This window comes from Misgurnus anguillicaudatus, chromosome 22, assembly GCF_027580225.2.
Source record: "Misgurnus anguillicaudatus chromosome 22, ASM2758022v2, whole genome shotgun sequence".
NCBI classification, from domain to species: Eukaryota; Metazoa; Chordata; class Actinopteri; order Cypriniformes; family Cobitidae; genus Misgurnus; species Misgurnus anguillicaudatus.
This window is the reverse complement of record NC_073358.2, coordinates 26,175,436-26,194,643: the sequence shown is the minus strand read 5'-3', so window position 1 is coordinate 26,194,643 and position 19,208 is coordinate 26,175,436. Positions and strand designations below refer to the sequence as shown.

The 19,208-nt window shown below is 36.4% G+C and overlaps 1 protein-coding gene across 1 annotated transcript; it reads right to left on the bottom strand.

The window, feature by feature from the left end:
- Positions 1–2,900: 2,900 nt before the first annotated feature.
- On the bottom strand, positions 2,901–17,824 carry paqr3a (progestin and adipoQ receptor family member IIIa). Its single transcript, XM_055199888.2, has 7 exons — positions 17,675–17,824; positions 16,972–17,193; positions 16,697–16,859; positions 14,465–14,620; positions 9,888–10,085; positions 3,345–3,435; positions 2,901–3,215 (listed from the first exon to the last, which is right to left on the bottom strand). Exons 2-7 carry the CDS (start codon positions 17,157–17,159, stop codon positions 3,073–3,075), a joined length of 939 nt encoding a protein of 312 aa, XP_055055863.2. The 5' UTR covers positions 17,160–17,193; positions 17,675–17,824; the 3' UTR covers positions 2,901–3,072.
- Positions 17,825–19,208: the final 1,384 nt, after the last annotated feature.

Sequence of the window (19,208 nt, the reverse complement as noted above, 5' to 3'; positions counted from 1 at the left end):
CCTGCAGCTCTCTTTATTATTAATAAATATAAAAGCTAACAAATGGTTGATTCTCGCGAAATTAGCCTTATGAGGTGTCATGAATCATTTTGATAAAAAAGGTAAATGCAAAGTAAGAGTATCAAAATAAGAAGCATAAAGTTTCAAATATCTCTTCATGTACTATTTTGCACATGATTTCAAATGACATCATACAAACCATTTTTTTTTCTACATTTAAGGGGGAAATTTTTCATTACCGCAACTTGCCCATGACTGGATTTGGGTTCTTTGACATGGAAAATTTATAATTTAAAAATCTAAAAAATAAAAAGCTTCAGTACATGTTATACATTTACAATAAAGAAACATGTGGTATTTGGTGATCATTGGTAAATGTAGAGACAATAATAAGGAATATAAATGTGTCCAAGAAAAATTTTCTCATCCTCCGTAACAATTTTCAATCATTGTTTAAGCCCTCAAGGAACTAGCATTAAAAAAAAATAGTTGGAAGGGACATAATTGACTGTGACACTCAAGATGGCTACCAGGTAAACAGTTCTTATTTTTTCTCTCCAGATTTAGTTCTCATTACCGAAACATGAGTTTGTAAATGCATGTATTTAATGTATTATCATGTTGCGGTAATGATAATTTTTTTATAATGACAATCTAAAAAATGTAAATAATGTTATGGGAAATATGTTTTAAATCCTCTAAAAATAATGGTTATAGTAAGTTCAGACCTTAATCTTATATGTGCAAAAAAGGCTTTTTTTTATGCTGGACACTGGATTTCGTGAGAATCACCCAAATAGATATTTTTCAAATCTCTGGAAATAAACTATCAAAAACATGAATTCAGTTGTCTAAAATGTGTCTTTTTATGTGGAAATGTATACCAAAATATGCGGTAAAAATATATAACTTACATAGTCATGATTCAGTAATGGCTCACAAAAGAGACAAACTTCACAAATTAACCCACCATTATTAAAAAGAAATTAAAATAAATTGTGCTCATTGTGCTATGTTATTAAAAAGAAAAATGAGTAATAAATAAGAAACACATCCCCAAACTTAAACATTATGCAAGCTATACATGACGTAAAATTAAGACTTAATTTCCATTGTTAGTTGTAACACAAGCAAAAGCTAACAGCAAAAATATTAACAAGACATCTGCCTACACTAATACAACTATCACATATTTACAAAATGCAGTGACATATAAAACACTCGCACTGTTTATAGGACATCTGCTTTTATCAGTCCCGAACAAGCCCCCCTACCAAACCTCTTTGGTTTATTCTATGTTGACAATAAGTCCTAATGTAATGTAGTGTACATATGTTTATTAAAAAAAAAAACATCTTCCCCAAAATTGCAATGTGGTACCACTTATGTTCTGAGTAGAGCTGTATTCTAGGTGCAAATACAAAAAGATCTGAAATCGTATAGAACAAACAATACTGAATACATAGCTATTATTTAACAAACTATTTAACCCCCACATTACTGATAAATACTGCATGTTACCCCATTAAACACCATCAAACACACAAGTACATTTTTGCACTTTCGCTCTTAGGAAACTAATCCCCTGGCAGACGCTGCGAAATGGTGCTTTACATTAAATGTTAAAAGCCTAAAACTGCTAGGCACTTATGCAAAATATATATATAAAAATTATGGCTGTCAGCATTAACATGTTTAAAATTAAATCCATTTTTTTTTTAAATCCAGATAATTTACTCACCACCATGTCCTCCAAACTGTGTATGTCTTTCCCTGTTCAGTCGAGAAGAAACCATGTTCCTGGAGAAAAACATTCCAGGATTTTTCTAATTTGAATGGACTTTAATGGACCCCAACACTTAACAGTTTTAATGCAGTTTAAAATTCCAGTTTCAACGCAGCTTCAAAGGACTCCAAACGATCCCAAACGAGGCACAAGGGTCCCACCTAGCGAAACGATTGTCATTTTTGACAAAAAAAATTAAAAATATGCACTTTAAAACCACATCTTCTCATCTATCTCCGGTACTGTGACGCGCCAGCGCGACCTCACGCAATTGCGTAATGCCGTGGAAAGGTCACGTGTTACATATATGAAACGCACATTTGCAGACCATTTTAAACAATAAATTGACACAAGACATCAATTATATCATCCACATACAACAACATCGGAACGGTCCTCTTTCTCCACACTTGTAAACACTGGGGCGTAGTTTCGCATCCGTCATCCGTGACCTCTTGACGTGATGACGTATTACGTGAGGTCGCACTGGCGCATCACAGGACCGGAGGAAGACGAGAAGTTGTGGTTTAAACGTGCATATTTTTTATATTTGCCAAAAATGTCAATCGTTTCGCCAGACAAGACCCCCATGCCCCGCCCGAGACCGCCCAGAGTCCCTTGAAACTGCATTAAAACCGTTAAGTGTTGGGTTTCATCAAAGTCCATTAAAACGAGAAAAATGCTGGAATGTTTTCCTTAAAAAAAACATAATTTCTTCTCGACCGAACAAAGAAAAACATCAACACCCTGTATGACATGGTGGTGAGTAAATTATCTGGATTTTTTTTTTTAAGAAAATGGACTAATCCTTTAAATGCCTCCACAAATTATTCTATAAACATTAAACATGTTTTGACCAATGATGAACTCTGTGAATCTCATGTACCATATCTTGTGTGCCGTATTATCACCATTCATATATGAAACCAGTTTTCAGCACGAAACTGTTTACAAGAACATAACATTTTTACTGTTAAAATGCACTTCATTGATGTATTTACCATTGAATGCACAAAGTGACAGAATTTGTTCAGTCTGATGGTTTACTTTGTGGCAAATAGTAAAAAAAATTATTTTAACATTTTTTTTTAATTTTCATAAGCATTCAATTAATCACACAAAAATGATATGATTAATCTAATTTAAAAAAAATGATTGACAGCCCTAATAAAAACTATATAAAAATGCATACACCTCGCTGGCATATAAACACTGAATGTTTTAAAGCTTTAATATAATTTAAAGCAGTAAACAACAGTCCTCAGTAGTGACACTACCCGGTTCCTCTAAGAATGATTAGGGTGATCGGGGCAAGGATGAGAGTGACGGAAGTTGGTTATGGAAAGTGCAGACTGATGCCACCAGTAGAACATAAGCACCACCAATACGTGCCAGACCTGATGGCTGGAGCCCAAGTAGTTCAGCTGACCTAGAGATACAAAAAGAGCATTAAATCTTTGTTTTTATTTTTGTTTTAATGTTAGGACGCCATACTGAGGTCTGTATGTTACAGTACAGATATCATCTGAGAAGGTTAATAAATAAACGTAACCTGTACCTGGAAAATATCGCTCTGGAACTTTGAATGTATAGAAGACGATAGCAGCTACGGCAAGTATGTACATTATAAGCACTCTGGAAACAAATTCCTAAAAAAAAATACAATGGATAAATAAACAAAATGTACAGTAAGTTTTCTAGTGCAATACAATATTTAACAAGCAATCACACTTGTAATTGTACATTGTAAAAAGTGAAGGTTGGAAATGAATTCAATTGCTAACACCTGAAATTATCTATTTTCTCACTTAAAATATATATTTTTTTAGGTGTCATCCATTGAAGAAATTGAGAAGATCGGTATTTGTTAAAAATTAGCAAATGCTTTTTTTAAATCAATATTTACTGTTCCTTACCTTACTTATAACAGGGTTCTTGCAGGTTTCAGCAAGTTAAATTTAAGACCTTTTTAAGACCTTTTAAGACCATTATGAGTAAAATTTAAGACCAACACGACACATTACTAGAAGCATTCAAATTATCTCAGAAATTCTTAAAACGTTCTATTTTTATTGATTCAGTTATAGAAAAATATAAAATGAACGCAGTTTTAAAACAGATAATCAAAATACATGGAAATACATTATGCTTAACTCTATTAGACCGCGAGTGTTGGCGCCGACAAATTTTACCCATAGCCCTTTAGGAAGAGACTTCTGACAATGGAAGCCCAAAAATGGCTCATAGTGAGCCATTGATATACATTGAGTTAGAGGCAAAGAGCTGTGATTTTTCTTAATTAATAGTCAAGAAATGCATTGATTTACAATATTTATACATCACACTAATATGTGTAAGTAGTATTTTATAAAATTCTATCAACAATGTTTTTTGATAAATAAAATTCACTAATATTAGATCAGTTAGTATGGTCAGCTGCTGGTTTGTGCCTAGTTTTACACTGCCTCATACAACTTTAAAGCTTTAAAATGCATCACACTCTGTAGTACGTAAGCTTATATGGGAGGTTTCCCAGACAGGGATAAGAGCTGTCCAAACTTGAAAACAATTATCACTGACATATCTTAAAATACATCAAAATGCACACAAGTAATGGTTTTAGTAAGGCATGTTTATTAAAACTAGTTATATGTCATAATTAAACTAAGGCCTAGTCCTGGTTTAAGCTAATCCCTGCCCGGGAAACCACCCCATAATGTTTAATGTACAACTGACTGTGTGCTGTGTATATATCTTGTGCCTGTTTATAAATATATAAAGAACAAAAGATCACTTTCAATTATTATTAATCCTTAAAAGCATTAATATATGCATTTTATTAATACAAGTTATTAATAAATTAATGTATTGCATTTAATTGAATACAGAATCACAGAGCCAAAAAAAAAACTCCACCCATACGTTTTGTATGCACTATATACTGCCATCAGGTTTAATAGCCTCTCTAATTACACAATAACGGATGAATCTGCATTAAGAAAATGAAATTTACCATTAAAAGGCTGTTTGATATGTGCTGCTAACGTTATCCACTAAGACCGATTCTCAATCCGAAGGCTGTAGCCTCCGAAGGGTCGCATTTCTTATTTCAGAAATGGTCTTATTTCAGAATATTAACTTTGAAATTAACTTTAAAATATTGATTATTATTCTTAGTTAATCGTTAATTGTTGTAATATGCTTATGACTTGCGAATGTAATGCTCAGTTAACTTAAATAAACCAGGCGATGCCGTATGCAGCAGCCTGCCTATGCGAAAGGGCTCTGATCTACCGCTGTTCATTTAACCGTAACTCCTGAAGCATTTGGGCAATCAAAAAGTTTGAATTGTTCCTAAAAGAAAACAATTGCACTTTTTTGAAATATATGGCTAATTACGGTACTTTCTTGCTTTCCGTCTGCCAATCGCTGATGTTTGTGGAGAGCTGAAGGGAAAGCGCGTTAGGTTCAAGTGCATCGCAGCAAAGAGCAATATTAAGGTCTAAAATATAAAACTGTGTAACACTAAAGTTGACACGCTGTTGGTGGCTCGTGACTCGACGGCCCGACTGTTTAAGTTGATTTTCAATAAAGCAGCATTGATTTTTGTTCGCTTCTGTGTCCTCTATGTTTCAGAACCTGGCAAATGCTCGGGTAAGCCACCGGCTAATAAATTACCCCGAAAAAGAGTTTTGCCTATACAGAACTAAGTTTAAGGATTGTTTCTCGCCAAACCCACAGTAAACAGTCAGATCACAACATCTGAAATATAGCTTATGGCACGATTTGCGTGGATTATGACAAAGGGCGGAATGTTTCTTTTTAGAGACCCACCATCATACACTTTCTGCCTCCGCCACTGATTAAGTTAATTCTTCAGCGTTTTAAATTACTATTTTATTTTCTGCAGACAACGCTTTTTGGGAATGAAAAGAGGTAAGAAATTTAAGACTTGGGTAAATTAAATTTAAGACCTGGGATAAAAATCTGGGTGTTTTTAAGACTTTTTAAGGACTTAAATTTAACATTCTGAATTTTAGACTTTTTAAGACTTTTTAAGACCCCGCGGGAACCCTGTTATAAGTGTGTAATAAGTGGGATAATGTACAGGCCTATAGACCAATTTAAAGTAGACGTCACAGTTAAGTGGCAAGCTGCGCGCGCAATGCAGTTGCAAAAAAACAGTGGAAATGAATTAGACACGAGTGAAAAGAGCAAGATAACTCACTAGAAAATGTCCTGTTGTGCTGTTAAGTGTCAGAATAAGAATGCCAAAAAAGATGGCTTTCATTTTATAGAATACCAATCTTCGAAGACATCATTTGAAGATAAACGTAAGTGTTTATGATTACAATAAGCCCTTAAACGGACAGAATTGAGCGAGAAAATCATATGGAAATCTTTTAATAATTAGAATAGAAAATAAGTAGAGAAGATGTCCGGTCACTCCGGTGTTCTGTCGAAGTCTGTTCCCTTCATGTGTTTCTTATAGTGTTTTTATCACGTTACAATTATAATTTATTCAGAATAAATGTTTTTTATACTGAAAAAGCAATAATATCACATTTTGTTTAAATATTTCATAATTTTTTCGTTTTCTATTTTTTTTTTATTTCCTTATATCTTAGCTTATGTCTTCTTCCAGTTTGTTCTAAAATTATTATGTTTACATACTTAATAAATATTTAAGCAATATCGCTCGAGTAGGAGTGTGATATAGCTCTATATCATCACGGCTGTGATTAGGCCAGAGGCACGAGGCCGTAGGCAATCACAGCCGTGATGATATAGAGCTATATCACACGACTCCGAGAGCGATATTGCTTTTATACAACAGTTCGATGGCACACGTTTAAAAAAAGGAAAACTAGAAAACAACAACGGAGTTATTTTAAAAGCCTCTTTGTTTGAGAACTACTTCTTCTGCCACGGATTTGAGGGCGGCCAGAATGACAGGTAACACTTCCGGCTGCTTTGAATGTCATAACAACTCATTGGACGGAAAAGCCGTTTCTTTATATAGGGCTTTTCGCAAACACCGGAAGTCGCTAGCCGCGGCCATCTTGTTGACATGACATCTGTCCTGCCCCTAGCCGCATGTAGATTTGAGTCGAGGGGAGCAGTAGCCTAATGGCTTCATCTCGTCCGTATTAAGAGAAGATGAGCTTGATTATTGTGGAACAATATCAAATAGACCCAATAGCCTTAAGTAAAGATCCGTCCTTATTGCCAGCCGTAACTTATTCGGATATTTATAACTATATCGTTCATACAGTATCCGCATTCATCATACAAGCACTGAAGGGCCGTTCACATTATAACTATAACGATTACTATACCATCGTCCACATCACCAAACAATACGTTTATGGTAATTCGCTCACGGCACTCGCGCAAATCACTTGCCTTTAATATTGCTTGTAATAAAAACTTTTGCAGATGTCCTCAACACGCTGCGTTCCGCGTAACTCTAAACAGTGAATCTAATAGTTTGTGTAATCTCTTACCTTTTGGCATAACAGTTAGTTAATGTAATAGATTAAAAAACATTACGTAGTCAATTTTTACAGCAACTGGAGGTAGTCTAATGTTATAGACCTCAGCAATGAGCTTCATTGTCATTTTAAGTGGCCGTGCACTTGAAGTTCAAATAGATTTTAATGCTATCAATGGTTTATCTTTAATCAGGTGGGAAAAATCGCTCAGAAAGTGATCCCAATGATGTCGTTCATTGTATCTGTATCGTTATAGTTTTGGTGTGAGCTCCGCTATTCTGTTTAATATAAAACGATTTTCAAAACTATGTCAACGGCCCTTAATTCCCTACCTAGTATCAATGCCAGACCTATTATTATGTTCATATAGTTATTAATACTAATTTAATAACTGTCTCAATTTATGGCAGCTTATTTGAAAGAGCAGTTTCAGCCACTGCTTACAGCTAACCATATGTGATCAAATTATGGGGACAGACTCTGCTGTGAGCATATATCCCTAACGTTACCTGGGTTAAAATGATGGGGACAGACTTTGGTGTTGGGAGTCTCTCCTTCGCTGGTTCAACTCCTCTGTCTCCTTTCATGTTTTCTGACAGTCGGTATCGCATAAAAACTAATTCCAGGGTTCTTTTTGCTGTTGTTAGAACATCCGTGTATTACACCACACACCATCACGCGGTTTTTAAAAAAATTACACCGATAATACCATGCATAATACCCACGCTGCCTCGCTTGTCAATTGACAGACTGACAGTTTTATGTCAACAATATGGCCGCCGCGAACATTGATGACGTAGATCGAATAAGCCCTATTACCGTTTCTTGGTCACAAAGTGTAGTTTTAAGATTAGTTTAGTCGAGAATGTATATGTATTATATTTAAATCTGCAGTCAATTAGTAAAGATAGCGCCTGTTTGAACGTTTGCTTAGTGAGATTCGGTATGAATGAGAACCAAAGCATGAGCGGACGTCAGTGTTCACTCGCCCCGCTGACCACCGCCCTCTCTGGGCTACATCTCTGACAGGGATTCCCTGGCTCTCATGTTGGCCTTGTTTGTTTATGATCGTCGAAATGAGATCAAATCAGCAGTATTTGGTGTCATGATCAAACTATTACTTGTTTTTTTATTCATATTTAGTGTCTTTTGTGTTGTTATTGTTTTGGCCCGAGGTAAAAGTTAATAAAACTATATTTGTATAATGTTACTATTGCTTTCTCATTTATTCTTAACGCGATACGAGCACTCGATTATTATTATTAAACTTTGTTCTTTTCAGTACTATATAAAACGTTTTTTTATAAGTGTCAAAGAGATGTTTTTGCATGCTGCTTATAAATATATCAGTGGCGATATCTCATAACATGTTTTAATAGTCACGTCAATGTCCACATTTAAAAGCTGCGGTGCTTACCTGCAGTTCCACGGTGTTTTCGCGTTCTGATAAGAGATATAGCTCCAGAAAAAAAACTAGTGTTTATATTCCTCTTTCCAAGTGTTAATCGTCCACACGATGTGACAAGAAATTACTCCCATTAACTTTAACATAACATCCAAGAGCGCTGATCTTTGACGGAATAATAACTTCCGATTGGGGATTCATTTCACAGACTGATTTATGAGCTAGTAAACTAATGAGACACATGGAGAGTGTTTAAAAACAGGGCTTCTCTGTGTTTTTCCATTCAGAGATGAGCCTGTTAAGGACCTCCATTCACTAGGTGGCGGAATGATACGAAAGGTGAAGCGGTTACTGTGCCGTTATCAGTACAATATCGTATGGCTCTTAGCCAATCAGATTCGAGAACCAGAAAGAACTGTTGTATAAATAAATATAGCACACACACCCACACACGATGTAAAGTGTTAATAATATAATATATAATATATAAACAGGCCTTTTTAATGTATGTTTAAACATAATAATTTTATAATAGTTTTAGAACAAACCAGTAAGATAAATATAAGGAAGAAATAATAGAAAACAGGAAAATTATGAAATATTTAATAAACGCTATTATATATAATACATGATAGTATTGCTTTTATATGTACTTTAGCGATTCAGACTGTAAAAATAATTGATTTAGCAAAAAAGAACAATACATATACATTAAATACATGCATATCAGTAGCCAAGCCATTTAAACTTTTTATCTATCTAAAAAATAAACGTAACGTGATTAAAACGCTGTAAGAAACATTGCACTAAAGGGAAACATAGGGGAATCTGACTTCGACAGAACACCGCATCCATAAAAATCACGGTTTAATGCTAAAATACTTCACAACCCTACTGTGGAGCAGTCACTTTCTGCAACCAGTTTGGCTCCGCCCACAAAAAACGTCATCTCTGTTTACAAACACGAAATTGGTCTATACATTATCCCTTACGTATGTCCCCTGGGAATCAAATCCATACCCTTTGCATATCTCCTTTGTAACACAATGCTCTACGAAGCTACAGAACCACTGTGCTGATAATGCACTCTGTCGGTAGGTCATGGGTTCGAATCCCAGGGGAAAATACTCATAAAATGCATACCTTGTATCTGTCAAATGCATAAATGTAATCTAAACATACCGATTGAGAAGAACCTCACCTGTACTACGTCTGTGCTGAAACCCCCGCTGAGCCAGATCCAATGAAAGGTGGGGATTAGGCCGTATCCTGCGACAGCGCAGAATATAACCGAACGTAGCTGCTGCCACTTCTTGGTCAAGTAGTGAGGGTGTATCTGTGCGAAGAACACTGCCAGCATCATAGCCAGAACAGTTACCAGGTACACCTGCCGCCAGTACTGCACACAACAAATGACAAAATACACACATGAGCAGCTTGCATAAACAACAGACACACAGCTTTACGCACACAAAACTTCTCTCTTTATGCAGGAATAAAAAAAATTCACTTGTTCTGCGGCAGAAAAAGCAACTGAGAAAACTGTCTTTCTTTCTCTTGAGGCACTTGGCTGATTGAGTAGTCATCCAAAAAGCAAAGCTAAACACTTGGCAGGGGGAGAGTGGAGATGGCTCACCCACGTGTGAATGTCATATGGTGGGGAACAGGAGTGACGGAGTGGGTCCACGAACGCGGCCATCTGCTTTGGGCTGGAGCAGATTTCTGCCGCATTCTGGGGCACAATAAGCCAGCACTTCCAATATGTGGGGAGAACCATGCGGAGCAGCGTGGCCAAAAGCGGTGGCGCTCGGCAAATAGCAAGTGGGAGTAGAGGGGACGAGAGCAAGCAGCTTGCTCAGGATATCCAAGTTTTCAGAAAACTTCGCCGAAATCGCTACTCCGTATTTGCTCGAAACAAAGAAAATTCAAAGCCAAGCATTGCCACATTTCATACAGGCAGTACAAAGGCACTCCGCAGGGGGTCCATTGTGTAAACCGAGACAGGAAGAGAGAAATGAAGTCCTACAGTGCTAAAGTAGTCTCTCAGGAATATCGACATGGTACATGTCGCATTGCGCGAGCTTATAAACTTTTTATGATTCAAATGTTAGGATATGTGTGGGATAGAAGTAAGAAATCTGTGGAAAATGTACCTTCACTGATGGACAAAGCATCTACTAAAAAATAAAAAATGTAAATGTGCATCACAACTTTATCTGACATCACTACATACTGATATTAATGTAAAACCAACACACAAATGTTGGCATATATGGTTTACAGGGACAATTCCATAAACACAATGCATTTTATACTGTACAAACTGTATTTTCTATTCCACTTCCTGTTTCCCCGTAAACCATGTTTACAGTAGGGGTGTCACGATTTCGATTTTAAATCGAAATCGATCGAAATTAAGTCACAGCTTTGAACTTCGAATTAAAAAATGGGATCGTCGATGCTGCCACGCCCCCATGTCAAGTCCGGTCGGCTTGCCAAGCAAGGGAATAAAGCTCTTAGAGATGCCTTTAAAAACATCAGTCCAGCGGAACGCGATCATATTTTAAACACAAGGGATGGATTGCTACAACTCTTGACATGCATATCATAAACAGGATTACTACCTAGTGATCTGACTTTGGACATGCGCAGCTCTCTGCACGTCCGTGAGAGAGGCGCCAAGATGCAGCGGGTTATATTTTAAACAAAGAGATAGTTTGCCTCAGCTCACATAAAACGCATAAAACTGAACAAATGGATAAGGATTACTACTTTAGTTTATTGCATTTATCACATGGAGAAATCTGCTTTGAATCGCTCTCGCGGTACTTTGACATCACCAAAGGGTCTGCTTAGCGCCAAATGAAGTCGAACCTGCAGTGTAGCTGCTCACGCGACACTGTAAACAAACAATCCATGTGAAGTGAACGAGCTGCTGCAATATAAAATCCGGAGAGTTAACAACGCACATGTGAGTAAACAACATTTAAAACATCGGTCCAGTTTAATACTTTATCTGGAGGTAAGGCTCCAAATGCAATAAAATAAGCCCGTAATTATATCCTGATGGTTTGGGCTTTCAGCATGTTTGCTTATGCTTCATAGTGTTAAACTTTGGACATGCGCAGCTCTCTGCACGTCCGTGAGAGAGGCGCCAAGATGCAGCGGGTTATATTTTAAACAAAGAGATAGTTTGCCTCAGCTCACATAAAACGCATAAAACTGAACAAATGGATAAGGATTACTACTTTAGTTTATGTTTAGACTTCGGACGGAAGCGAGTGCGCGTGCACGTGAGACAGAGAGAAGCGCATCTGATTATGACGCGCTTTATTTCATATGCAGTCCAAGACGCGCACATTAATGTGGGTGCAAGAAGGAATCCTCTCTCTAGCTCTCGTGTTAAGTGAAGCCCACAATCCCCCATGCGAGTTGTGCAATGTGCATGTTAATGTTAAACTATAATAATAATAAATAATGGCATATCATTTTTGCCTTTCAAAAAAATATGTAAAAATCGAGAATCGAATCGAATCGTGACCTTAGAATCGAAAATGTAATCGAATCGAGGATTTGGAGAATCGTGACACCCCTAGTTTACAGCATAATAAACATGTCATTATTACATTATTAGTGATACACGGATATATTGCAGATGCCGATATATCAGCCGGTATTTCGTAGTTTTTTTTCCGCAATCGACAATAAATCTTTTCAATCGGGCAGTAAATTTTCCTTTTACTTAAATTTGTTGTTTGTAATGAAAAGACACTTAGGGCTCTATCATGCACCTGGCGCAATGCAGCGCAATGCGCGACACAAGTGTCTTTTGCTAGTTTCAACCCGGCGCAATGATCATTTTCACGTTTATCGCCACATTGTTTAAATAGCAAATGCATTTAAGCCCAATTTTGCACCCATGGGCGTTCTGGTCCGAAAACGAGATGTGTTCAGGCGCATTGTTGACGCGTTGCTATTTTGAGGCAACAAAAATAGACTACGCCATTCACCAACTAAAACCTGGTATAAAGTCTATGACACAATATTGTTTTTGTTATTTAAAGAGCGCGTTAGTAATATGCGCCTATAAAGGGGACGACAACCCGGGTTTGCTTATCACACACATGGATGCACAGCAGCACAAAAACGCTTTTAAATATGAAAAATTAAAGAGTTAAAATGTAAATGATTATTATTGAGTCTCTTGGACATAAATGAAAACCGATTATGAGACGTTAGAAGGCGCAAAGAGATGCTTCATCTGTAGCCTGGTAAGTAAATAAATGCTTTGCTTTAAACAAATGCATTTATTTTTTAAATGTTTTTTAAATGCTACCCCACGGATTTATTGTATATTTGTATATGATGACTTTGTACCTGTGGATAGGGTAAGATAAAAATGTTTATGCTTTTTTTTTAAACCCTCATGGCGCTGTCCGAGTGCTGAAATGGCTCTCCGCACATTTGTAAATTCTTTATCTCTTTGTTGTATTTTTAGAGTACAAATCTTTTCTTGCATATTTGCAAATTATTTTATGAGATTACAATGATAATGTAGGATATCAATACATTTACAGCAATTAAAAGCCTGCTATTTGTACTTATATGACTGAAAGAAAACGTCTTTTAAAGGTTTTAATCTAAAAAATAACAATTTCAATAAAAATGAAAACAACACAATTTTTTTTAAATTATTCTTAAATTAGGGGGCCTTCTTCCCCTGCTTAGTTTTTCAGTTTACAAATTCCGCTTTCTAAATAGGGATTAGACATAGTGCCAGCGCAACTGGCTTTTAAAGGGGATGAGAGCTGAGACTCTCTTTGGTTTATTGCAGGTTATGCCCAAAATACACCCATTACTCATTAGGGTAATAGGAACAACCCTTTTAGGCCATGCGCTTGGCGCATAACCTATTTTTCCCGTCATTAAATTAGCAAAAGTGGAATCGGACACGCCCATTTAGACCGCCCATTTATTCACTTTTTAATATGGCGTTATGTTGTGTCACACACAACCACACACTAGTTCAACACACTTATTTGAACAGTGCCGTAAAATGTCAGATTCACATTAATTATGTTTTGTAAATATGTTTTAGGTGCTTTACAAGGGTATTTTATGTTATGTTATGCATAACAAATGTTTATTTAGTTTCACCAATTTTCTGTTTGTCTCTTATTTACTGTAATTACAATTGTGTTGTATCGGCTTCATCAGTCATACAGCTTTCTTAATATTGGTATCGGCTATATATATAAAAAAAACATATCGGTCGACGATTAGTCATTATACACCAGGGGTGCCCAATCCTGCTCCTGGCGATCGACTATCCTGCAGAGTTCAGGTCCAACTCTATTCAAACACACCTGCCTTAAATTTTCAAGTAATTTTGAAGTCCTTGATTAGCTGCTTGCCATTTCAGATTTTCAATAAACATCATTCTGTTTGATTTATAATCTTGTTACCCCATGGGGACCACAAAATGTCCCCACAAGCTCACAAATTTACTGGTATTCCTATCTCACAACGTGATAATTACCAGGTACACACACACACACAAACACACACACAGCTTTTCCTCAGGAATAGGTGAACCCTTGCTCTGTATCTGTTGCACAGGTAACATATGCCCAAAACACATGCAGGCCAGACTTCTGCTGCTAGAGACCACGGTGGAATGGTGCATCACCAGCTATCTAATTAATCTATCCTTGTCCCCTATCACCATAACCTCGAGTAGCTCTTGCTCCAACCCCTCTATAACAGATGTTTCACGTAGTTATTGCAGTAGAAGGCGTAGAACACTCCTGGAACGTAGCAGCCTATAATTCCGATTGAGGTTCCAGCATAGTCCAACGCCATCCAGCGGCGGCTTGTTTTTTCGGAGCGGTGACAGCAGAACAGGTGATAGCCCACTGAACACAGCATGCACACCTGGAACATCAAAACACAGATAAACACTTTTGTAGGCCACCGCACTAACAGGCTGAATGAGTTCATTATATACATGCAAAGTATTCACCAGCTCAGACCTGCATGATAACCAAACAAACGATTTTATAATTATATCTTCATAAAAGAACTAGCAAGGATGGTAGCGTAGGCACTTTGCCTAATCCTAACATTTGAGAATGGCTGCCAATGATAAAAGCTGCTATTTTCTGTCTATTACCAATGGCACGATAGCAGCCTTTAACAGATCTAGAATAAGATCGGCTCGAGTTTAGGAGATGAGAAAACTCAACATACATTTAGAATTATTCGTTTAACAGATGCTTTTATTCAAAGCCACTTACAAATGAGAAAACATGAACATACTCTTTCAACAGTTAATGTGGAAAGATCCAAAAGATTACATGAAGCATGTAATCACTGTTGTCAGTGATATAAGTATTTGAAATGTAAATGATTTCTTAATGTCTAGTGACATATCAGGGCCATTTTATAATTAATTGATATAAATTCTTACATACTGTTCCTTTAAGAAATCATTTTCATTTCAAACACTTATATCACTCACAACAGTGGTCCAGCCAGGATATTGTCATTTAAAAAGTGGAGTTGCAGCCCTCAACTGATGTTCATGTTGTCATGTTGTGTATTGGCCACCAGTTGTGTGATTGCAGTACCAGTTTTAGCCACAAGTTTTGTGATTGCAGTACCAGTTTTGGCAACAATCCTACATACTGTTCCTTTTATTGTGATTTCCGATTAATATCAATCAAACTGCAGTTGGTTTAGCCTTCATAACAAAAACAAATACAGCTAAGTAGCACAATAAAAACATGATAACATAATAATAAACATTTAAAAACTGAGTTATCTTGTTTTGGAACCAACACCTTCAAATATCTTAATGCATACAGTTTTGTAACAACATGATGGTGGGTAAATGAAGACAGAATTTTATTTTTTGGTAAACTATCCATTTAACCCAGCATTTCTCAAAGAGTGGGGCGGGCCCCACTGGTGGGGATAGGAACATTCCATTGGGGCGTGACAAATGGGAGAAAATGTTGGTAATTTTTGTTATCTCTATTAATTTCTCTATTTATTGACCATACCCTCAAAATGACATATTTAAATATAAGCCTAACTTAAAACAACATCAGAATTTGAAGAAAATGTTTAACTTTAAGCCTAGTGGTACCATTTTGTTGCGGCGATTGGAGACAGATGGGGCTCGTAACCATTTTCTACCTCCAAAGTGGGGAATGGCAGAAAAAGTCTGAGAAACACTGCTTTAACCCAATGGATTTATTTGGATTACTTCTTAGGTTAATAATTCACAATGTATGTGGTTTTTTTTTTAGAGCTTTTGCCATAATAACCTCCATATAAGATATCATTACAGTATTTAAAATATAAAATTGTTTGTTTTTTAAAGTCACAATGAAACAGAAGTATTGTCTTAATTTCTCAGTTGTGACATATCCGAGTGAAACAGTTCTGAAATAAAAAAGGAAGAATTTGACTAAAATGTGTCCATCGAAAATTTATTTGATTGTTGGAAGTTGGGTCATGTTGCTATTTGCTGCAATCTTTATCCAGGACCCGCCCACCTGTCATACCCCATGACCGGAAAGAGAGGTAGTTTCAAGAATGGGAGGAGATTCGCGTTTTTGATTAAAGATTATGTGGGCAAATAAATAAAGTTGAATAATTAACCCACACATAAGTAATTTAAAAAAAAAACACTAATATTAAATAATGTTTAGTTTTTAATTTCAATTTCATTGTGACTTTAACTTAACAGAAGTTCATAAACATCTGGAACAGCATAAGGCCAAGTAAATTATGAAAGAATTTTCATATTTGGATGAACTACTCCTTTAACTATTTCTAGTCCTCTAAGAACTAATCTAAAACAAACATGTCTTTTTTACAAATATACCTGATCCAAATGGGGTAAACATTATATCAATGTCACTCCAACTGTTGACATGCTCTGAAATCCAGTTGGGTTTTTTTCCACAGTTCAGTTCAATAACATTATCAAAACTGACATACCTGGAAGCAGAAGAGACATATCGAAAAAATAACATAGTCCTCCCTAGATGCTCCTAACACAGGCAGAACAGCAAGCAAGTCATAAACTCCCAGTATGAAGAACAAGCAGAATCCCAGCAGGTGACTCCAGATGTTTACCGTCTCATTGGAAAGGATGAAAAGGCTATAATAGATGTGAGATGGGCATTTTGGTCACATTCTTATAGCATGTTAATTCATCGATTCTTTGGGCATGCATGAACACATTTCAAGGCTGTATGGATATCTGTACTCACCTTTTAATGCACAGTCTAGATGTCAGATAGGCTCTGTAACCATCAGTGATGTAAGGATTTTCCTTTAGAAATCCAGGCACCTGTTCATAAGTGTACAGGCGGATTCCTCTGGGCACCAGGACTGGCCAATACTGGTAACTGCCCAGTTCAATATACTGAGCATTTTTCAGCACTTTAGCTGATGGCATGATGATAATGTCATCCAGTTGCACACTCGAGGTGCTAAAACGACAATATAATGAAATATTACACAGTTGCTGCAAGGTAAATATTATAACCAATAAATAAGTTACGTTGCTACCTACAAAATAGTTTTCCTCAATGAAAAGTCCTAACAATACCAAATAATGGATTCAACACGTTAGGTTTGCGCTGAAAATGTTAACACAGTTAATTAGAACTGGAAACTTTTAAAATGACACGAAGCTCTTTCAGGTGACCTAACGTTAAGTCAGACTGTCCAACAAGTTGAAAAGCCTTATAGCTAACTATTTGACTAACACACACACACACACAACATTTATTTTAATAAAGATAACAGCACAGCTAGCTAGATACTTGTGTCCATTGACAAATTCTGAAGAAACTCACTGTAATGTATCTAAAAGTGGTAAGCCGCTAAATGCTAATCACATCTAGCTAGTCAGTGCAGTTCTTTCAATAACGGGTTAACATGTTTACTTAATCTGTAATATACACTTACCATTAAATAAGTTAAATGTTTACATTGATTAATCCTTTGGGTTTGTAACGATGATGCTCATAAAGAATAACAATATCCCGTCATCATCAGACTCATGTTAGCCCGGTGTATGTAGGATGTTATCATACTAGCTGCTAACAGGCTAAAGAGAGAGATAGTAGCCGTTTCCCAATGTCAAGGAAGGATCCTCGGAAGCTAGAATTTCGAGGATGCTACGTCATCGACGTCCGTCGAAGGACTGTTCCAATGTCGAGGATCCTCGAAATTTCAGCCAAGGACTGAGTCCTTCGTTCGACAAATATCCCATATACAGGAAAGGATGCAAATTTGTATCCTTCGCGCTCTTCACGCGCTGAAATCACCCACAATCCTCTGCGCGCAGCACCGAAAGCACACCTTTCAATCACGTAATGACGTAATGACGTGCACTTGCTAGCCTGTTCCATTTAACGTGTTCTCCGAATGCTTAAAAGGAGCCTCGCCTAGGAAGTGACTTGTAAGGACTAGTCCTGCCAAGGAAGTATCCTTGACATTGAGAAACGGCTTATGTCATCATGTCTCGTGCTGACGCTGTAGCAACTGTCTGTCTTGTGCCATCCAGCGCAAATTTTATTTATCCTTTTAAATCATAAATGGCGAGCATTTAATGAGAATTAAACCCCTTAAAATTCTAATAAAATATGTAAAGTTTGTTTTCAGTTCTTTGGACCTAAAGCCACATAATTCATTTATTTTAAAGGTGCCAAAGAATGCATTGAAATAATATGTTAAATTGTTCTTTAATATTTACATAGAAGCTAGGTAACTCTATTAAGTGCAAAAATGATCCAGAAACGTTTTTACATGTCCATTAACAACCCTAGGATTTGTCCTTTGAATATAATAGTCTATTTTTGCCCTATTTGAAAGGGTCATTAATGGGTCAATTTGTGTCCCTATGGATAAATTAAATGTAAAGGGTTAAAATTTTAAAATAAATGTGCAGATTACTTGCATACATTCTCTTTTTTGAGGACCAAGTCTAAAATTTCTGGTTTTATTTCATTTTGAAAGAATATTTGGGGGTTAATTGCAAAAATGTCAATTTGGTGTAACCGGTCTGTGTCAATTGAAGTAACTAGTATTTTTATATTTTTAGTAATTTTTATCTATTCATAAAATCCTAGGCAGCTTTTCCACACAATTAATAGTCTTCTCAATGTGGTTGATGGCAGTTCTTTGACTTCATCTGATTCGTTGTGTAACGAATTTCTCAAATTTTTTGAGGATAAGATTGACAAGGTCCGTGCAAACATTTGCAGTTCTTCTGGGTCTGCTGTCCAAATAAATATCACATCAAGCTTTTTTGGTACTCCCTTCTCCAAATTTACTGCATTACAACCTAAGCTACTCTGCAAGCAGGTTTCTCGTATGAAAGCTTCCACTTGCATACTTGATCCTATGCCTTGTAGTTTGTTTAAATCTTGCTTTGATACATTATGCCCCACAGTTATTGACATAATAAATGACTCTTTGTCAACTGGTTTGGTGCCAA

What these genes read in the sequence shown, in the direction of transcription:
- paqr3a (XM_055199888.2), bottom strand. Translation starts at nt 17,159, where the DNA reads ATGCCATCAGCTAAAGTGCTGAAAAATGCTCAGTATATTGAACTGGGC. An exon ending in TCTAGACTGTGCATTAAAAG is followed by an intron (nt 16,860 to 16,971) that starts GTGAGTACAGAT and finishes CATCTATTATAG; the next exon opens with CCTTTTCATCCTTTCCAATG. An exon ending in TATGTCTCTTCTGCTTCCAG is followed by an intron (nt 14,621 to 16,696) that starts GTATGTCAGTTT and finishes TTGATGTTCCAG; the next exon opens with GTGTGCATGCTGTGTTCAGT.